This window comes from Capricornis sumatraensis, chromosome 16, assembly GCF_032405125.1.
Source record: "Capricornis sumatraensis isolate serow.1 chromosome 16, serow.2, whole genome shotgun sequence".
In the NCBI taxonomy this organism is placed as follows: Eukaryota; Metazoa; Chordata; class Mammalia; order Artiodactyla; family Bovidae; genus Capricornis; species Capricornis sumatraensis.
This window is the reverse complement of record NC_091084.1, coordinates 22575189-22598780: the sequence shown is the minus strand read 5'-3', so window position 1 is coordinate 22598780 and position 23592 is coordinate 22575189. Positions and strand designations below refer to the sequence as shown.

The window sequence follows — 23592 nt, the reverse complement described above, 5'->3', positions numbered from 1 at the left end:
AAAATATTTGAAGAGATAGTAGCTGAAAACTTCTCTTAACATGGGAAAGGAAGTAGTCATCCAAGTCCAGGAAGCATGGACAGTCCTAGACAGGACAAACCCAAGGAGCAACACACCAAGACACATATTAATAGTAATTAAGCTGACAGAAATTAAAGACAGATAGAACATTAAAAGCAACAAGGGAAAATGACAAATAACATACGAGGAAACTTCCATTAGTTTATCAGCTGATTTCTCAACAGAAACTCTACAAGCAAGAAGGGAAACTTATGATATATTTAAAGTGAGGTAAAGGAATAACTTACAGTCAAGAATACTCTACCAAGCAAGACTTTTGTTCAGATTTGACAGAAAAATCAAAAATTCTCCAGACAGGCAAAAGTTAAGAGAATTTAACACCACGAAACCAGCCTTACAACAAATGCTAAAGGAATATCTCTAAACACAAAACAAGGAAAAATAAACCCAAAACAATTAAAAAATGGTAATAGGATCGTATAAAAATGGATTAGATGCAGCAACCAAAAGACGTAGACTGGCTGGGTGGATGAAAACATGTGTATGTATACATTTCCACTTATGATATCACTCTATTTAACCTCCCCAAAATATGTAATTGTTTTATGTCGTTAGGGTAATCATGTTTCCAGTATTGACTTTCGATTGTAATTATCTTTTATTTTTTAACTGGCTAATGGTTGTGAAAACTGATAAACATCTTTTACTATTGTGATTATATAGTTCAGTTCAGTTCAGTTCAGATGCTCAGTCGTGTCCTACTCTTTGCGACCCCATAAATCGCAGCACACCAGGCCTCCATGTCTATCATCAACTCCCGGAGTTCACTCAGATTCACGTCCATCGAGTCCATGATGCCATCCAGCCATCTCATCCTCTGTTGTCTCCTTCTCCTCCTGCCACCAATCCCTCCCAGCATCAGAGTCTTTTCCAATGAGTCAGCTCTTCTCATGAGGTGGCCAAAGTACTGGAGTTTCAGCTTTAGCATCATTCCTTCCAAAGAAATCCCAGAGCTGATCTCCTTCAGAATAGACTGGTTGGATCTCCTTGCAGTCCAAGGGACTCTCAAGAGTCTTCTCCAACACTACAGTTCAAAAGCATCAATTCTTCGGTGCTCAGCCTTCTTCACAGTCCAACTCTCACACCATACATGACCACAGGAAAAACCATAGCCTTGACTAGACGGACCTTAGTTGGCAAAGTAATGTCTCTGCTTTTGAATATGCTATCTAGGTTGGTCATAACTTTTCTTCCAAGGAGTAAGCATCTTTTAATTCATGGCTGCAGTCACCATCTGCAGTGATTTTGGAGCCCCAAAAAATAAAGTCTGACACTGTTTTCACTGTTTCCCCATCTATTTCCCATGGAGTGATGGGACCAGATGCCATGATCTTCATTTTCTCAATGTTGAGCTTTAAACCAACTTTTTCACTCTCCACTTTCACTTTCATCAAGAGGCTTTTTAGCTCCTCTTCACTTTCTGCCATAAGGGTGGTGTCATCTGCATATCTGAGATTATTGATATTTCAATCTTGATTCAATCTTGATTCCAGCAATCTTGATTCCAGCTTGTGTTTCTTCCAGTCCAGCATTTCTCATGATGTACTCTGCATATAAGTTAAATAAGTAGGGTGGCAATATACAGCCTTGACGTACTCCTTTTCCTGTTTGGAACCAGTCTGTTGTTCCATGTCCAGTTCTAACTGCTGCTTCCTGACCTGCATACAGATTCTCAAGAGGCAGGTCAGGTGGTCTGGTATTCCCATCTCTTTCAGAAATTTCCACAGTTTATTGTGATCCACACAGTCAAAGGCTTTGGCATAGTCAATAAAGCAGAAATAGATGGTTTTCTAGAACTCTCTTCCTTTTTTGGTGATCCATCGGATGTTGTCAATTTGATCTCTGGTTCCTCTGCCTTTTTTAAAACCAGCTTGAACATCAGGAAGTTCACGGTTCACATATTGCTGAAGCCTGGCTTAGAGAATTTTGAGCATTACTTTACTAGCATGTGAGATGAGTGCAATTGTGCGGTAGTTTGAGCATTCTTTGGCATTGCCTTTCTTTGGAATAGGAATGAAAACTGACCTTTTCCAGTCCTGTGGCCACTGCTGAGTTGTCCAAGTTTGCTGGCATATTGAGTGCAGCACTTTCACAGCATCATCTTTCAAGATTTGAAACAGCTCAACTGGAATGCCATCACCTCCACTAGCTTTGTTCGTAGTGATGCTTTCTAAGGCCCACTTGACTTCACATTCCAGGATGTCTGGCTCTAGATGAGTGATCACACCATCATGATTATCTGGATCGTGAAGATCTTTTTTGTACAGTTCTGTGTATTCTTGCCACTTCTTCTTAATATCTTCTGCTTCTGTTAGGTCCATACCATTTCTGTCCTTTATCGAGCCCATCTTTTCATGAAATGTCCCCTTGATATCTCTAATTTTCTTGAAGAGATCTCTAGTCTTTCCCATTCTGTTCTTTTCCTCTACTTCTTCGCATTGATTGCTGAAGAAGGCTTTCTTATCTCTTCTTGCTATTCTTTGGAACTCTACATTCAGATGCTTATATCTTTCCTTTTCTCCTTTGTTTTTCACCTCTCTTCTTTTCACCCTCTTCCAAAAACACAAGAAAAGACTCTACACATGGACATCACTAGATGGTCAACACCAAAATCAGATTTATTGTATTCTTTGCAGCCAAAAATGGAGAAGCTCTATACAGTCAACAAAAACAAGACCAGGAGCTGACTGTGGCTCAGATCATGAACTCCCTATTGCCAAATTCAGACTTAAATTGCAGAAAGTAGGGAAAACTGCTAGACCCTTCAGGTATGACCTAAATCAAATCCCTTATGATTATACAGTAGAAGTGAGAAACAGATTTAAGGGCCTAGATCTGATAGATAGAGTACCTGATGAACTATGGAATGAGGTTCGTGACATTGTACAGGAGACAGGGATCAAGACCATCCTCATGGAAAAGAAATGCAAAAAAGCAAAATGGCTGTCTGGGGAGGCCTTACAAATAGCTGTGAAAAGAAGAGAGGCAAAATTGTGATTATATAACTATTACTCATTTTAATACCAGTGTCTCATGATTGGTCAACAGAAAATAACAGAATTCTCTATCACTGAAACTACCATTTGATAGAAAAATCTGTAATCACCTTTTAGAATATTGGAAATAAAAGCAAAAATAAACAAATGAGACCTAATTAAAATTAAATGCTTTTGCACAACAAAGGAAACTATAAGCAAGATGAAAAGACAGCCTTCAGAATGGGAGAAAATAATAGCAAATGAAGCAACTGACAGTGAATTAATCTCAAAAATATACAAGCAACTCCTGTCACTCAATTCCAGAAAAATAAGCGACCCAATCAAAAAATGAGCCAAAGAACTAAACAGACATTTCTCCAAATAAGACATACAGATGGCTAACAAACACATGAAAAGATGCTCAACATCACTCATTATCAGAGAAGTGCAAATCAAAACCACAATGAGGTACCATTTCACACCAGTCAGAATGGCTGCAATCCAAAAGTCTACAAGCAATAAATGCTGGAGAGGGTGTGGAGAAAAGGGAACCCTCTTACAGTCTTGGTGGGAATGTAAACTAGTACAGCCACTATGGAGAACAGTGTGGAGATTCCTTAAAAAACTGGAAATAGAACTTCCTTATGACCCAGCAATCCCACTGCTGGGCATACACACTGAGGAAACCAGAACTGAAAGAGACACGTGTACCCCAGTGTTCATCACAGCACTGTTTATAATAGCCAGGACATGGAAGCAACCTAGATGCCCATCAGCAGATGAATGGATAAGAAAGCTGTGGTACATATACACAATGGAGTATTACTCAGCCATTAAAAAGAATACACTTGAATCCGTTCTAATGAGGTGGATGAAACTGGAGCCGATTATACAGAGTGAAGTAAGCCAGAAAGAAAAACACCAATACAGTATACTAATGCATATATATGCAATTAAGAAAGATGGTAAAGATAACCCTGTATGCGAGACAGCAAAAGAGACACAGATGTATAGAACAGTCTTTTGGACTCTGTGGGAGAGGGAGAGGGTGGGATGATTTGGGAGAATGACATTGAAACATGTATAATATCATATATGAAATGAATCGCCAGTCCAGGTTCGATGAATGATACTGGATGCTTGGAGCTGGTGCACTGGGAGGACCCAGAGAGATGTTATGGGGAGGGAGGTGGGAGGGGGTTTCAGGATAGGGAACACGTGTACACCCGTGGTGGATTCGTATTGATGTGTGGCAAAACCAATACAATATTGTAAAGTAATTAACCTCCAATTAAAATAAATAAATTTATATTTAAAAAATAATAAAATCCAGATGACTTTAGAATTATCTTGGAATATTTTGAAAAATATAAATGCCCAAGTATTTTTTTTTAAATCAGAGCTCTAATGAGCAGCCATGTTTAAAAAAAACTGAACTATATGATGATAATTTACTTTTATCTAGTTTGTTTCAACTTTTCTATTTCATTTTCAGTGCTTCCATTTCATTTAGGTAATGTTTTCCAATTTCTTGGTGTCTTTTTTTCATTGTTCTTTCTCAAGCTTTTATCAAATGTAGTAGAAAAGCTTTTGTATACATATATATATAGTATGTATTATATATATATTAGGAAACATAAATTTTTGCTTAGCTAAAAATTTTGTGACATTTTAGTTTCACTTGTTTGACTAAGTATGAATAAAATGCTAAATTTCTAATTTGTATTCACTCAAAACTTTGATATAGTTCCATTTATTCTGGCATCTAATATTACTGCTAAAATTCTAGAAAGTTTATTATTGTAGAGAAATTTTTTAAAAATTGAATGAGGCCTGAAACTTCTAATCCAGTTCTGAGAATATAAAGAAATACTATGTTGTTTTTAAAAAAAAGGGGTGGGGGGATTTATATGTGATACAGTATTAATAACTAAAATACAGATTTTGTTCAAATTTCACAAAATTTTGTGCTTGTGTCCATTATTTGTTTTAACACCTTATTCAAGGTTTTGCATTGTTAACTAGTTTCATTGAGCAGCTTCAGTTGCATGCAAAAAATTCTCATAAGTTCTTTTCATTTTTATTGTTACAAATATTTTCTAATTTTCCTTGTAATGGCTCTTAGATACACCCATCATTTTAAAATGGGCATTTAATTTCCAAATATATGGGGTTTAAAAGTATCTGTTATATTAACTTCTCAATTAAATCCTTTCTACTATCACCTTCTGTATTTTTTCAGTCTTTTAACTTTATTGAAGCTCTCAGTGGCTAAGTCAAAGATCTCTCTTTGTAAATGTCACAATCCACTTGAAAATATGTGAGTTATTTTCAAATATCTTTTGATAATGATTTTTAACATAATTCCACAGTGATAAGACTGTATGATTTCAATACCTTTAGACCGTGAAATTTTTGCGTCTCATTTTGTATCCCTGTCTATGTTTCAGTGCCTCCTGGTTTATAGTCTATGGGAATTGGAGTAGAATTTGTATCCTGCTGTTGTGTGAAAATTGTATGAATCTTTATTATGTTGAATTGGTTCATTGTGCTTTTCAGATCTACTGTATCCTTCTACTTTTCTGTCTACTTATTTTATTAATTTTTGAGAGTTTAATATTGAAACTGCAGCTAAGAATCTTAATTTATCTACTTAAAAAATAATTGTAATATACAGTGGAACTGTATGTATCTGTATGTAATCTTTTCACTCTTTACCTCAGACCCCAAACTATTTGAGTTCTGCCTTTACCATTTTCCTGGGACTGTTTTATCTCAAACATCTTAATGACTAACTGGTAATTTTTTCCCAGACATCTTCTCAGTCTTCAATTTATTATCTCCTTCTGCCAGTTTCAGCAATACAGACCACCACTCCTTTTTATTATTCTTTTTCTGCTGCTTTATTCACTAGTCTCCCATCTCATTCACAGATTCTCCTCCTTTCTTCTCCCCTTCACATTACTTTTTTTTCTAGGTATATGTTTCTGCCTTTTTTCTTAGGCTTTGCCACTTCTGTGGGCAGTTCCAGTCATTCCCGTAGTATTATTTGTGCAACTGTCTTTGTATGATTACAAATATGACATCTGTTTTAAGTGGTAGCTGCCTTCCTTATCTTCACATATCACTTAGTCCACTGCTGATTTTACACTCAGTATAATTGAAGCTGTGTTCATTGCCTCTTCCTTCACCACAGTAGGTTTTCTATCCTGTGTTCTTCATGTTTGTTAATCTCAAAAATGTATAAATTAATACAGAGGATTATATGTGTTAATTAAATATATTATTTAATACAGTGTAATTAACTTTCATGCATTGGAGAAGGCAGTGGAAACCCACTCCAGTGTTCTTGCCTGGAGAGTCCCAGGGATGGGGGAGCCTGGTGGGCTGCTGTCTCTGGGGTCGCACAGAGTCGGACACGACTGAAGTGACTTAGCAGCAGCAGCAGTGTAATTAAAATAATTACAGAGGATTTGAATAATAGCAGATTATCCAAAGCTGCTGCTGCTGCTAAGCCGCTTCAGTCGTGTCCAACTCTTTGGGATCCCATGGACTGTAGCCCGCCAGGTCCCTCTGTCCATGGGATTCTCTAGGCAAGAATACTGCAGTGAATTGCCATGCCCTTCTCCAGGGTATATGCCTGACCCAGGGATCAAACCCAAGTCTCCTACAGCTCCTGCTTTGAAGGCAGATTCTTTACCACTGAGCCACCGGGGAAGCCCAGATTATCCAAAGCAGTTAAAAAAAAAAAAAAGTTCATAGACTTATACTGCCTAATTTTGTGATTTGCTCTGTAAAGATAGAATAATAAGGCAATGTGATTCTGACATAGATTAATTCTTAAAATGATCGGTGAATCTGATGAACCTATTTACAGAGAAGAAGTGTAGATGGAGACATAGAAAATGGTCTGGTGGACAGAGCAGGGCAAGGAAGAGAGGGTAGGACAACTTGAGAAAGTAGCATTGACATATATACTCTTATCATGTATAAAATATATAACTAGCAGGAAGCTGCTGTATAACACAGGGAACTGAACCTGATGCTCTGATGACCTAGAGGAGTGGAATGGGTATGGCAGGGAAGGCTCAGGAGGGAAGGGTTATATATATAATTATGACTCATTCGCATTGATGTGTGGCAGAGACCACCACAACATTGTAAAGCACTTAGCCTCCAATTGAAAAAAAAGGGAAGGAAAAAAGTATAGGTTCATCCTAATGTAGAATTTTCAAGATATTCTATATTCTATAATGAAGTTTGTTGATAAACGTTAAAGAAAAAAAAAATAGAAAGCCCAAAAATAGACCTGTGCTCTGTAGTCACATGATTTTTCAACAAAGGTACCAAAGCAATCCTGAGGAAAGGAAAATCTTCTGTGCATGTGGTACTTTAACAATAAGTTGATCATATAGAAAAACAAAATGAAATTAAGCCCCTTCCTTATACCATAAGCCAAAATTAATTTGATGTAAATCATAGACTTAGTTGTAAAAACTAAAATCGTACAGACTTTAGTGAAAAACGTAGGGGAGTATCTTCATGACTTGGAGATAGGCAAAAATTTCTTTAAAAGGACACAAAAATCATTATAAAAATAATAAAGTAGGCTTCATCAAAATTAAAACTCCTTTAAGTTTTAAGAAAATATACAAGCAAATCATAGACGAGAAAAAATATTTGCAAACATTTAACAGAGGATATACATATATATTTATGTGTATAGGTGCATGTATGTATGTATGTATGTATATATACTCAGAAAATAGATACATATGCACATACATCCAGGATATATAAAAAATTTCCACAACTCAATAGTAAAAAGAATATGTAACACAATATTTTTAAGATTTGAAGACAAAGGAGTGTGGTTCCAGATGGTAGAGTAGAAAGATGTGCACTCATCTCCTCCTGTGAGAGCACCAAAATTGCAGCTATTGACAGGAAGACTCTGGAACCCACCAAAAAAACGACTTCCCACACCCAAAGACAAAGGAGAAGCTACAGTGAGACGGTAGGAGAGACACAGTCATGATAAAATCAAGTCCCATACCTGCTGGGCAGGCAACCCACAGACTGGAGAACAATAATACCAAAGAAATTTTCCCACTGTTGTAAAGGTTCTGACTCCCATCACAGGTTTCCTAGTCTGGGGATCTGGTAAAGAGACTAGGAATCCCCAGGAAACCTGACTTTGAAGGCTAACGGAATTTGATTACAGGACTTCCACAGGACTGGGGGAAACAGAGAAAGAAAAACCTTTAAAAAGACTTGGAGACAATTCACAAATTAATATATACGAATGACCAATATGAACATGAATGTTCAACATTATTAGTCATCGGAGAAACACAAATTAAAATCTTTAAGACGCAACTATATATCCACTAGAATGACCAAAATTTAAAAGATTAACAGTGCCAAATGTTGATATGGTTGTGAAGTAACTAGAATTATCCTGCAATATTAAGTTTAAAAATTGCAGACGAAGGAACAGTTCTGAACTCATTCTGTGAGGCTACCATCACCCTGATGCCAAAACCAGACAAGGATATCACACACAAAAAAGAAAACTACAGATCAGTATTACTGAAGAGTGTAAACACAGAAATCCTCAAGAAAATACTAAACTGAATCCAACAACTCATTAAAAGAATCATACATCATGATCAAGTGGGATTTATCTTAAGAATACAAAGATTTTTTTTCAATATCTACAAATCAGTATGAAACACCACATGAATAAAGTAAAGAATAAAAACCATATGATCATTTCAATAGACATAGAAAAATTATTGACAAAATTCAGTGCCTGTTTATGATTGAAGACCTCTTCAGAAAGTATGCATAAGGGACCTTGTGTTGCTGTATAGTCAGTAAATCGTGTCCAACTCTTTGTGACCCCCATGGACTATAGCCTCCCAGGCTCCTCTGTCCATATTTCCCAGGCAACCATACTGGAGTGGGTTGCCATATCCTTCTCAGGGAATCTTCACAACCCAGGAATAGAACTCCTATCTCCCCCATTCGCAGGTGGATTCTTTACTGCTGAGCCACAAGGAAAGCCAAATGTAACTTACTTCGACATAATAAGGGCCATATACAGCAAACCCACAGCAAGCATCATTCTCACTGGTGAAAAACTGAAAGCATTCTTAAGATTAGGAACAAGACAAGGATGTCCACTCTCCCCACTATTATTCAACATAAATTTGGAAGTCATAGTGACAACAATCAGAGAAAAGAAAGGAATCCATATTGGAAAAGTTAAACTGTCAACTGTTTGGAGATAACATGATACTATACAGAGAAAATTCTAAAGATGCTACCAGAAAACTATCAGAGCTCATTGATGAATTTACAAAGTTGCAGGTAATAAAATTAACACAGAGAAATCTCTTGCATTCTTACACACTAACAATGAAAGATCAGAAAATCAGAGAAACAATCCCATTCACCATCATATGTAAAAGAATAAAAGGCCTAGGAATAAAACTACTTAATGATGCAAGACTTCTACTCAGAAAACTGTAAGATATTGCTGAAAGAAATTGAAAATAATGCAAACAGATGGAGAGATAGACCATGTCTATTGATTGGAAGAATCAATTTTGTGAAAATGACTGTAGTACCCAAAGCAATCTACAGAGTTAATGTAAGTCCTATCAAATTACTAAGAGCATTTTCCATTACATTAGAACAAAAAATTTTGCAAATATCCAAAACAGTCTTGAGAAAAAAAAATGGAGCTGAAGGAATCAACCTTTCTGACTTTAGACTGCACTACAAAGCTTCAGTCATCAAGACAGTATGGTACTGGCAGAAAAAAAGAAATATAAATCAATGGAACAGGGTAGAAAGTCCAGAAGTAAATAAATCCACACACTTATGGCCACTTAATCTATAACAAAAGAGGCAAGAATATGCAATGGACAAAAGACAGTTTCTTCAAGATGTGGTGCTGGGAAGACTGGACAGCTACATATAAAAAGAATGAAATTAGAACATTCCCTAACACCATACACAAAAATAAACTCACAGTGGATTAAAGACATAAATGATAGGCCAGACACTATACAACTCTTAGAAGGAAAACTTAGGCAGAACACTCTGACATAGATCACAGCAAGATCTTTTTCAGTCCACCCCCTAGAGTAAATAAAATAAAAACAAAAATAAACAAGTGGGACTTGAAAGCTTTTATACAGCAAAGGAAACCATAAACAAAATGAAAAGACAACCCTCAAAATGGGAGGAAATAATTGCAAGTGAAACAACTAACCTCCAAAATATACAAATACTTTATGAAACTCAATATAAAAAACAAATAACCCCATCAGAAAATGGGCAGAAAATCTGAATAGACATTTCTCCAAAGAATACATACAGATGGTCAGCAAACACATGAAAAGAATGGCTCAGCATCACTTTTTCATTAGATAAATGCAAATTACAGCTACAGTGAGGTATTACCTCACACCAATCAGAATGACCATCTCAAAAAATCTACAGGCAATAAATGCTGGCAAAGGTATGGAGAAAAGGGTGACTCTCCTAAACCATTGGTGGGAATGCAAATTAGTATAGCCACTGTGGAGAACAGTATGGAGGTTTCTTTAAAAAGTAAAGGCAGAGTTGCCAAGTGATCTGGCAATCCCACTCCTGGGCATCTATCCAGAGAAAACCATGATTCAAACAGATACATGCACCCCAGTGTTCACTGAAGCACTATTTACAACAGCCAGGACACAGAAGCAGACTAAATGTCCATCAACAGAGGAATGGGTAGAGAAGATGTGGGACATGTGTACAATGGAGTATTACTCAACCATAGAAGGAATGAAATAATGCCATTTGCAGCAACATGGAAGGACCTAGAGAGCGTCATACTGAGTGACATAAATCAAGGACAGATATGTGATATCACTTATATGTGGAATGTTAAAAACAGAAACGGAGTTATCTACAAAACAGAAATAGAGTTACAGATGTAAGTTAACAAGAAAAAAGCAGGGAGAGGGATAAATTGGGAGATTGGACTTGACATATACTACTAAATATAAAATAGATAACTGATAAGTACTCAGTATTCTGAGTAGTCCAGGAAATTCTATTCAATCCTCTATAATGGTTTATATGAGAAAGAATCTAAAAAAGAGTGGATATATGTATATGTATAACTGATTCTTTTTGCTATACATATGAAATTAGCACAACATTGTAAATCAACTATACTCCAATAAATAAAAAATATATATATACAGGCAAATCACAGACTAGAAGAAAACACTTGCAAAATTTGACAAAAGATATATATTTATATATGCATATATGCATGTGTGTATGTATGTGTCTATATATATATATATATATATACACATATATTTATATGTATATCCAGGAGATAGATCCAGGATATATGAAAAATTCCTGATTCTCAATAATAAGTAAATACTATATGGAGCAATTCACAAATTAATATATGTAAATAACCAGTAAGAACATGGGTATTCAAAATTATTAGTCTTCAGGAGTGAAAATTAAAATCTTAATGTGATGCTATATATCCACTAGAATGGCCAAAATATAGAACATTTACAAATGTTGACATGGTTGTGAAGTAACTGGAATTATCCTGGAATATTGTTGAAAATATAAATTAATGCAACCATTTTGGAAAACTTACTGGTAGTTTTGGGGGTTCCCCCACCTAAAAATAGTAACCCAACAATTCCACTGTGAGCTCTTTATCCAAGAAAAATGTAAATATGGGTTATAAAAAAAAGACTAGTAGAAGTTTAATAGAAGTTTTATTCATAATAGCTAAAAACTGAAAAGAGCCCAGCTATCCATCGATAGGAGAATAAATAAGCAAACACATATTTATACAGTGGAATACTATTCATCAATATAAAGGAATGAATTGCTAATAAATGTAACAAAAAATACTGAGTAAAAAAATATCTTACACAAACGAGTATATATGAGTTTCCATTAATATGAAATGCTGCTGCTGCTGCTGCTAAGTTGCTTCAGTCGTGTCTGACCCTGTGCCACCCCATAGACGGCAGCCCACCAAGCTCCCTCATCCCTGGGATTCTCCAGGCAAGAACACTGGAGTGGGTTGCCATTTCCTTCTCCAATGGAAGTGAGAAATAGATTTAAGGCCTAGATCTGATAGATAGAGTGCTTGATGAACTATGGAATGAGGTTCATGACATTGTACAGGAGACAGGGATCAAGACCATCCCCCTGGAAAAGAAATGCAAAAAAGCAAAATGGCTGTCTGGGGAGGCCTTACAAATAGCTGTGAAAAGAAGAGAGGTGAAAAACAAAGGAGAAAAGGAAAGATATAAGCATCTGAATGCAGAGTTCCAGAGAATAGCAAGAAGAGATAAGAAAGCCTTCTTCAGCGATCAACGCAAAGAAATAGAGGAAAACAACAGAATGGGAAAGACTAGAGATCTCTTTAAGAAAATTAGAGATATCAAGGGAACATTTCATGAAAAGATGGGCTCGATAAAGGACAGAAATGGCCTGGACCTAACAGAAGCAGAAGGTATTAAGAAGAGCTGGCAAGAATACATGGAAGAACCGTACAAAAAAGATCTTCACGACCCAGATAATCATGATGATGTGATCACTAATCTAGAGCCAGACATCTTGGAATGTGAAGTCAAGTGGGCCTTAGAAAGCATCACTACAAACAAAGCTAGTGGAGGTGATGGCATTCCAGTGGAGCTGTTTCAAATCCTGAAAGATGGTGCTGTGAAAGTGCTGCACTCAATATGCCAGCAAATTTGGAAAACTCAGCAGTGGCCACAGGACTGGAAAAGGTCCGTTTTCATTCCAATCCCAAAGAAAGGTAATGCCAAAGAATGCTCAAACTACCACACAATTGCACTCATCTCACATGCTAGTAAAGTAATGCTCAAAATTCTCCAAGCCAGGCTTCAGCAATACGTGAACCGTGAACTCCCTGATGTTCAAGCTGGTTTTAGAAAAGGCAGAGGAACCAGAGATCAAATTGCCAACATCCGCTGGATCATCGAAAAAGCAAGAGAGTTCCAGAAAACCATCTATTTCTGCTTTATTGACTATGCCAAAGCATTTGACTGTGTGGATCACAAGAAACTGTGGAAAATTCTTTAAGAGATGGGAATACCAGACCACCTAACCTGCCTCTTGAGAAATCTGTATGCAAGTCAGGAAGCAACAGTTAGAACTGGACATGGAACAACAGACTGGTTCCAAACAGGAAAAGGAGTACGTCAAGGCTGTATATTGTTACCCTGCGTATTTAACTTCTATGCAGAGTACATCATGAGAAACGCTGGACTGGAAAAAACACAAGCTGGAATCAAGATTGCCAGGAGAAATATCAATAACCTCAGATATGCAGATGATACCACCCTTATGGCAGAAAGTGAAGAGGAGCTAAAAAGCCTCTTGATCAAGGTGAAAGAGGAGAGCGAAAAAGTTGGCTTAAAGCTCAACATTCATAAAACGAAGATCATGGCATCCGGTCCCATCACTTCATGGGAAATAGATGGGGAAACAGTGGAAACAGTGTCAGACTTTATTTTGGGGGGCTCCAAAATCACTGCAGATGGTGACTGCAGCCATGAAATTAAAAGACGCTTCCTCCTTGGAAGGAAAGTTATGACCAACCTAGATAGTCTATTCAAAAGCAGAGACATTACTTTGCCAACTAAGGTCCGTCTAGTCAAGGCTATGGTTTTTCCTATGGTCATGTATGAATGTGAAAGTTGGACTGTGAAGGAGGGTGAGTGCCAAAGAATTGATGCTTTTGAACTGTGGTGTTGGAGAAGACTCTTGAGGGTCCCTTGGACTGCAAGGAGATCCAACCAGTCCATTCTGAAGGAGATCAACCCTGGGATATCTTGGAAGGAATGATGCTAAAGCTGAAACTCCAGTACTTTGGCCACCTCATGTGAAGAGTTGACTCATTGGAAAAGACTTTGATGCTCGGAGGGATTGGGGGCAGGAGAAGAAGCGGACAGCCGAGGATGAGATGGCTGGATGGCATCACGGACTCGATGGACATGAGTCTAAGTGAACTTCGGGAGATGGTGATGGACAGGGAGGCCTGGCATACTGCGATTCATGGGGTCGCAAAGAGTCGGACATGACTAGCGACTGAACTGCATGCATGAAAGTGAAAAGTGAAAGTGAAGTCACCCAGTCCTGTCTGACTCTTAGCGACGCCATGGACTGCAGCCTACCAGGCTCCTCCATGCATGGGATTTTCCAGGCAAGAGTACTGGAGTGGGGTGCCATTTAGAATAGGCAAAATTCCAGAGGGGGCGGGAAATAATAATAATGGTTGCCTTAGGACTGATGGAGTAAGGATTAACTGTTGTAAGGAGTTTGAGGGATCTGGGGATTGATGAATGAAAAAGCTATTATCATTGGACAGGTTTGCATAAGAAAAGTCCTCACAGCATGAAACTAGCTAGAGGCGTATGCCAAAAGAGAAGGCAGTGAAAGTCTCTGGAGGTTACCTGACTAAGAATCTTGCTTCGTAGCACAGAGTCTGGAGCAGAGATAGTAGTGACTTCGGATCTTAAAATCCCAACTTCTATCTTATCCACGGCTAGCAGATGTTCAGTGTTGTTTTGTGAAGTATACAAAGCAGGCAAGCTATAAATCATTAATAGTCTGCTTGTTTTGGGTCATTTTTTAAAAAATAATTGAGTGTATAGAAATGTTAATTTATACATCATTTAGTTCCAGCTAACATTGGAGCTAATGGATCTCAGCCTGCAATGAAGAAATAAACAACTCAGGCTAACACATAGAAGCCATCTTTATCTAATAATATAACAACTGAAAAGGAATAAGAGGGTATTTTTTTTTGGAGTGATGATAATGTTCTACATCTTGATAAGGGTTTAAATCACACAAGTGAATACATTTGTAAAAACTCATAAAATGTATACCTAAGAATTGTGCATTTCATTGTATATGATATGCATGCTAAAATACTCAGAGTGAAATGTACTGCTGTATCAGTTTGTACTGAAACACCAAAAATAGAATGGGTTAATAGATAGTTAGATAGGTATCTGATAAAGCAAGTATAGTAAAATTTTAATAGTAGAATCTAGATTGGGATATGTATATGTTTATTATAAAATTTTTTGCTTTTTGTTTAAAAAAGTTTATAATGAGATATTGAGGCCTACCAGGTCGAGATAGACTAAACATAATGAGAAGTCCTGAGTAAAAAAAATATCTTACACAAAAGAGTATATGTAAGTTTTCATTACTATGAAAAGGGACCTGTTTGGAAACTATGCCATTGCACTAAAAAATATAGAGAGAGAGAGCTTTGTATTTCTTGACCAATATTAAAACATAATTTCTGTAGAAACAATCCTATGTTTGATCATTTGACTGAAGATATGTGGTGTTTGCTCTTTTACAGAGAAAGTCCTTCTGCTAGCCTGGACACATGTGCATTTCTGTCATCATTTATGTGCTCCGATAGGACTCTGCTTATTGATGGCCGTGTAGAGCTCAAGAGAGGCCTGCAGAGGCAGGAGCGGCATCTTTTCCTTTTCAACGATCTGTTTGTTGTAGCCAAAATCAAGTAAGTATACTGGACACTCTCTCCTGGTTTATCATTGTAAAATTGCATTTCCACTAACAAAGATAACCTTTCTTTTCAATATCACTGTTAAGAATAAGTGGCCTCTATTAGCATAACTAATGTCTGAAGTGACTTTTATGTTTGTTTTGTTTTGTTTTTAAAAAAATGTTTCAATTATTTACTCATCTAACGAGTGTTCATTTAAGTCCCGCTCTGTGCTATGCTCTGAATAAATATAGGGGATACAGGGAAGAAGGTGATGGATATGGTCCCTGCTTTCCTGATGCTTTTATTTATAATGTGGATGGGGGGATTACAAATTGTGCTTAGTGCCATGAAGAAAATAGGGTGAAGTAAAATATGGGATATATATGTTAGGTAGGAAGAATAAAATCAATGAAGAAAGAAAAATGACTAGCCATTCAGATATTAGGAGGGTGGGTATTCTAAGTAGAACTAATAGCAGGTACAAAGCAGGTGGAGAAAGTTTGGCCCTTTGGAGTTGAAAGAAGGCCTATGTCACTGGAGCATAAGAAGCAGGAAGAGAGTAATATAAATTGATACTGGAGAAACAGACAAAGATCAGGTTATCAGGACCTTTGTTGGCTGCATGTATGATCTATTGCCATATAACAAATTACCCCAAAAAGTAACAGTTTATGACTACAAACGTCTTGCACATTTTCTCTGAGTCAAGAATCTGGGAATCGTTTAGCTCAAGGGCCCTAATGAGGTTACAGTAGAGCTGTTGACCAGGTTTATTGTCATCTCAGAGCTTGAAGGAAGAGTCTTCAAACCTCCCAGATCACTCATGTGGATTCTGGCCATCCTCAGTTCCACAGTGGCTCCTGGCCAGAGGCTATAGTTCTTTTCCATGGAGGTCTCTCCACAGAGCTGCTCTTAACATGGAATTGTTTCCTTTAAAGTGAAAGATCCAAGGGAGTGAGGACGAGAGTGTTGAAGGGAGTGTGTGTGTTCAGTTGCTTCAGGGTCCTTTGGTCCTTTGCGACCCCAAGGACCATAGCCCACCAGGCACTTCTGTCCATTGGATTTTCCCAGCAAGAATATTGAAGTGGGTTGCTATGCCCTCCTCCAGGGGATCTTCCCAACCCTAAGACTGAACCCACATCTCCTACATCTCCTGCATTGCAGGTGGATTTTTTACATTCTGAGCCATTGAGAAAACCCTGTTGAAGGGAGAGAACACTTAAAATAGAGGCTGCAGTCCTTTATAACCTAATTTTAAAAGTAGTATACCATCATTTCTAATGTAGGCTATAGGGCACACAGAATATTGGGAAGCCAGGATCTTTGGGGGCTATCTTGGTAGGCCATGGTAGAAGTTTACATTTTATTCCAATGGTTTTAATTAGGGGAGTAGCATAAAGGGGTATATATATATTTTTAATACTTTTTAAATACTCTTCTGGCTATAGTAGATAATGGATTAGAGGGTAGACAGGAGTAGAAGCAAGGAGACTAGACTGGAGGTTATTGTAGTAGTCATAATGAGAGAAAATGGAGGCTTTATCTAGAGAAACGGCAGTTTAAAAAAGGATGCAGACATATTTGAATATACTTTCGGTTCAGTTCAGTTACTCACTTGTGTCCAACTCTTTATGACCCCATGGACTGCAGCATCCCAGGCTTCCCATCCTTCAACTCCCAGATCTTGCTCAAATTCATGTCCATTTAGTCAGTGAATCCATCCAACCATCTCATCCTCTGTTGTCCCCTTCTCCTCCTGCCTTCAATCTTTCACAGCATCAGGGTCTTTTCTAATGAGTCAGTTTTTTGTATCAGGTGGCCAAAGTATTGGAGCTTCAGAGTCAACATCAGTCCTTCCAATGAATACTCAGGATTGATTTCCTTTAGGATGGACTGGTTGGATCTCCTTGCAGTCTAAGGGACTCTCCAAGAGTCTTCTCCAACATCACAGTTCAAAAGCATCAGTTCTTTGGCACTCAGCTTTCTTTTTAGTCCAACTCTCACATCCATACATGACTACTGGAAAAACCATATCCTTGACTAGACGGACCTTTGTTGGCAAAATAATATCTCTGCTTTCTAATAGGCTGTCTAGGTTTGTTGCAGGTTTTCTTCCAAGGAGCAAGCGTCTTTTAATTTCATGGCTGCCTTCACTATCTGCAGTGATTTTGGAGCCCCAAAAATAAAGTCTGTACTGTTTCCATTGTTTCCCCATCTGTTTTCCATGAAGGGATTGATGGGACCAGATGCCATGATCTTCATTTTTTGAATGTTGAGTTTTAAGTCAACTTTTTCGCTCTCCTCTTTCACTTTGATCAAGAGGCTCTTTAGTTCCTCTTCACTTTCTGCTATAAGGGTAGTGTCATCTGCGTGTCTGAGGTTATTAATATTTCTCCCAGCAATCTTGATTCCAGCTTGTGCTTCATTCAGCCCAGCATTTCTCATGATGTACTCTGCATATAAGTTAAATAAGCAGGGTGACAATTTATAGCCTTGGCGTACTCTTTTCCCAATTTGGAACCAGTCTATTGTTCCATGTCCAGTTCTAACTTGCTTCTTGACCTGCATACAGATTTCTCAGGAGGCAGGCAAGGTGGTCTGGTATTCCCATCTCTTGAAGAATTTTCCATGGTTTGTTGTGATCCACACAGTCAAAGGCTCTGGCATAGTCAATAAAGCAGAAATAGATGTTTTTTTGGAACTCTGTTTTTTGATGATCTAGCAGATGTTGGCAATTTGATCTCTGGTTCCTCTGCCTTTTCTAAAGCCAGCTTGAACATCTGAAAGTTCTCAATTCACGTACTGTTGAAGCCTAGCTTAGAGAATTTTCAGCATTAGTTTGTTAGCATGTAAGATGAGTGCAATTGTGTGCTAGTTTGAGAATTCTTTGGCATTTCCTTTTTGGGGATTGGAATGAAAACTGACCTTTTCCAGTCCTGTGGCCACTGCTGAGTTTTCTAAATTTTCTGGCATATTGAGTGCTACACTTTAACAGCATCATCTTTTAGGATTTGAAGTAGATCAACTAGAATTCTATCACCTCCAGTAGCTTTGTTTGTAATGATGCTTCCTAAGGCCCACTTTACTTCACATCCAGGATGTCTGGCTCTAGATGAGTGATCACACCATCATGGTTATCTGGGTCATGAAGATCTTTTTGTATAGTTCTTCAGTGTATTCTTGCCACCTCTTCTTAATATCTGCCTCCTCTGTTAGGTCCATATCATCTCTGTCCTTTATTCTGCCCATCTTTTCATGAAATGTTCCCTTAGTGTCTCTAATTTTTTTGAAGATATCTCTAGTCTTTCTGATTCTATTGTTTTCCTGTATTTCTTTGCATTGATCATTTAAGAAGGCTTTCTTATCTCCCCTTGCTATTGTTTGGAACTCTTCATCCAGAGGGATATATCTTTCCTTTTCTCCCTTGCCTTTTGCTTCTCTTCTCATATACTTTCAGTTCAGTTCAGTTCAGTTCAGTTCAGTCGCTCAATCGTGTCCGACTCTTTGCGACCCCATGAATCGCAACATGCCAGGCCTCCCTGTCCATCACCAACTCCCGGAGTTCACTCAGACTCACGTCCATCGAGTCAGTGATGCCATCCAGCCATCTCATCCTCTGTCATCCTCTTCTCCTCCTGCCCCCAATCCCTCCCAACATCAGAGTCTTTCCCAATGAGTCAACTCTTCGCATGAGGTGACCAAAGTACTGGAGTTTCAGCTTTAGCATCATTCCTTCCAAAGAAATCCCAGAGCTGATCTCCTTCACAGTGGACTGGTTGGACCTCCTTGCAGACCAAGGGACTCTCAAGAGTCTTCTCCAACACCACAGTTCAAAAGCATCAATTCTTTGGCGCTCAGCCTTCTTCACAGTCCCACTCTCACATCCATACATGACTCCTGGAAAAATCATAGCCTTGACTGGACCTTAGTCGGCAAAGCAATGTCTCTGCTTTTGAATATGCTATCTAGATTGGTCATAACTTTTCTTCGTCTCTGTTTTTGAATATGCTATCTAGATTGGTCATAACTTTTCTTCCAAGGAGTAAGCGTCTTTTAATTTCATGGCTGCAGTCACCATCTGCAGTGATTTTGGAGCCCCAAAAAATAAAGTCTGACACTGTTTCCCCATGTATTTCCCATGAAGTGATGGGACCGGATGCCATGATCTTCTTTTTCTGAATGTTGAGCTTTAAGCCAACTGTTTCACTCTTCTCTTTCACTTTCATCAAGAGGCTTTTTGGCTCCTCTTCACTTTCTGCCATAAGGGTGGTGTCATCTGCATATCTGAGGTTATTGATATTTCTCCTGGCAATCTTGATTCCAGCTTGTGTTTCTTCCAGTCCAGCGTTTCTCAGATGTACTCTGCATAGAAGTTAAATACGCAGGGTGACAATATACAGCCTTGATGTACTCCATTTCCTATTTGGAACCAGTCTGTTTAGAGGTACCCAAAAGAATTCATGTTTACTCAATACTAAATGCCAGTGCAGTTAACATTAAACCTAGAACATGAAAGCTATACCTTGCTCTAATCCCTTTCTCATTGTTTATGAAATATCATATAATAGTAGTTTACCAAATCCAGTATCTCATCAACTGGAGAAGAGTTGGCTTTTTTCTACTATCTGTACCCTCACATTTAAGTTATGCTATGTCATAAATAAGATGTGAATGGGGAGGTAATCAAGATTGCGGGTTAGAAAGATGCTGAGCTCACCTACCTCCATCAACACATGAAAAGTACATCTTAATGTGAAGGAGTTCTCGCTGAAAGTACCTGGAGACCAGCAGAAAGACCCTTTGGCAACCAAGGCTGTGAAGAAAGATCCACAAGAGTCATAAAGGAAGGGAAGGAGAGCCATGAAGTCAGGACACACATCCCTAGGAATGTACAGAGAAGAGGAGGGGTAAATCATGGGCTTGCATATCCTTCCTGGGGATTAAGGAGTTTGAACCACATACTGGGAACACCAGCCAGCACCGGGAAGATAAATCCCCTCAGCTGGTTTGACAACCACTGACTGACAGGAGAGTGTAAGAGACTGAGACTCCCATCTGTGAAGAACATGGACATGCTCTTGATTACTCTCAGAACAAGGCAGAGGAAGCAGATTAAAACTACCTAGGTCTGCTAAAGCTAAAGCTCCAGTACTTTGGCCACCTCACGCGAAGAGTTGACTCATTGGAAAAGACGCTGATGCTGGGAGGGATTGGGGGCAGGAGGAGAAGGGGACAACCGAGGATGAGATGTCTGGATGGCATCACGGACTCGATAGACATGAGTCTGAGTGAACTCCAGGAGATGGTGATGGACAGGGAGGCCTGGCGTGCTGCAATTCATGGGGTTGCAAAGAGTCAGACACGACTGATCGACTGAACTGAACTGAGGGCTCTGACAGTAATGGATACCTCAGCATTGCCTCCAGGTCCTGTGCAAATACCAACTAGGATATAGGCTAATATTGCCAAAGCAAGTGTGCACCTGTGAGGGACAGAGCAATTTAGACTCAGCACTGCAGTTAAATGTGGCAGGGATGTTTATTGCTGGCACTCATGGAAGGCAATGGATCAGGAGCTATCTGCAGATCTCACTGGCATGCTGGAGCCATCCTGGTGCTTGCCCTAGTTGCACCAACTGCCTGCTCTAAACCTCTCTTTCTGCATTCCTACTCCCCTCTGCAGTGAAGGTACCATGGCTAGGAGAGGGGAGAATACATAATTAGAGGGAACAGAACAAGCTTATATCTGACCTTCAGGGTTTCTGCCCCAACACTTTGGACCTGACCCTGCCACCAGTAGGATGGTGATGGCCACTGACCATAGTAAAAGCCCCAGGTCACGCTTGGCTCTGGCTTGAGCCCCTCCATTTCCAGCCCTACCTTTTTCCAAGGTGATAGATGCCAACACACCCAGGAGGATGATACGACCCATGCTCGGTTGAGATCCAGCTCTCCCACCAAAGCCACTGGGGATACACTGACTTGAATAGGCTTGAACAGTGATTCTCCCACACAAGGACACATCTTCAAGACTGGGATAGGTAATTATTCACTACATTTCGTAGAGACAGAAAGTTAACCAAAATGAAAAGAAATAAGAATTTGTTTCAAAGAAAAGAACAAGATAAAACTTTTAAAAAACAACTAGGGGATAGATGAACACAGTGAGAATTTTGACAAGGAAGCAGGAAATGTAAACAATACTGGTCAGAGTTTAAGAATACAATAACTGAAATGAAAAACAGACCATAAGGAATTAACAGCAGACTATGATACAAAAGAAGGCATTAGTGATCTTGAAAATAGAATAATGAAAATCATCAATCAAAAAGAAAAAAAAAATAGAAAATAATGACATTTAAAAGAAACTGTGGGAAAACAGCAAGCATAATAACATTTGCATTATAGTGGTTCCAAGGAAAAGACAGAAAGGGGCCAAAAATGTATTTGTGGAAATTATGGCTGAAAACTTCCCAAACCTGAAGAAGGAAACAGATAACCAGGTGCAAGAAGCAGAGTCGCAAATAAGATGAAACCAAAAAGACTCACACTAAGACATGTTACATTAAAATGGCAAAAATAAGGCATCAAGAGAAAAACAAAGTGTCACATACAAGGGGACCCCATAAGGCTATCACCTGATTTTTTTCTACAGAAATTTTACAGGCCAGAACAGAGTGGCATGATATAGTTAAAGTGCTCAGAGGGAAAAACCTCCAACCTAGAATACGCAAGATGGTCATTCAGAATTGAAGAAAAGACAGAGAACTCAGGCAAGCAAAAACTAAGAGTTCACCAATACTAACTTGACTCTGAAACATGTTAAAGAGTCCTCTCTTAGTAGAAAAGAAAGTTCCATAGTAAGATGTAACAAATTATGGAAAAGGAAATATACAACTAGTGAAGGAAAATATATAGTAAAGCCTGTGGATCAGTGACTTAGTACTAAGTCTAAAGGGCAAAAATTATAAAAATCAAGTAACTGAAATAAACAGCTAAGGTGAAAAACTGGAAATAGAACTGCCATACAACCCAGCAATCCCACTGCTAGGCATACACACTGAGGAAACTGGAATTGAAAAAAATACATGTATCCCAATGTTCATTGCAGCACAGTTTACAATAGCTAGGACATGGAAGCAACCTAGATGTCCATCGACCAATGAATGGGTAAAGAAGCTGTGGTGCATATACACAATGGAATATTACTTAGCCATTTTAAAAAACACATTTGAGTCAGTTCAAATGAAAGGAATAAAATTGGAGCTTATTATACAGCGTGAAGTAAGTCAGAAAGAGAAACAGCAATGCAGTATATTGACACATATATATGGAATTTAGAAAGATGGTAACGACAACCCTATATGCAAGGCAGCAAAAGAGACACAGATGTAAAGAACAGATTTTGCGCTATGTTGGAGAAGGCGAGGGTGGGATGATTTGAGAGAATAGCATTGAAACATGTATATTACCACATGTAAAATAGAGGACCAGTGCAAGTTCAATGCATGAAACAGGGCACTCAAAGCTGGTGCTCTAGGACAACCCAGAGGGATGGGATGGGGAGGGAGGTGAGAGGGGGGATCAGGATGGAGGGGGACACATGTGTATCCGTGGCTGGTTCGTGTCGATATATGGCATAAAACCTCAATATTATAAAATAATTAGCCTCAAATTAAAATAAATTAATTTTTTAATAAACAATTAAAAGATAAATGTGAGCTTGTAAAAGATGACATCAAAAAACAAAGTGTGGGGAAAGAAGAAAAATACAGATTTTTTTAGAGTGTGTTTACACTTAAATGACTATAGATTAAAATAAGTAGGTACAGGGGTCGGTCCTAAGATGGCAGAGGAATAGGACAGGGAGACCACTTTCTCCCCCACAAATTCATCAAAAGAACATTTGAACGCTGAGTAAATTCCA

General features: G+C 38.4%; 1 protein-coding gene across 1 annotated transcript in view; it reads left to right on the top strand.

The window, feature by feature from the left end:
• ARHGAP20 (Rho GTPase activating protein 20) overlaps positions 1-23592 on the top strand; it is a 202631-nt gene that overhangs the window by 104367 nt on the left and 74672 nt on the right. The window contains exon 3 of the mRNA XM_068989170.1: positions 15514-15678. Within this exon, the coding sequence (XP_068845271.1) occupies positions 15514-15678 (165 nt within the window). The remainder of the gene's footprint in view (positions 1-15513; positions 15679-23592) is intronic.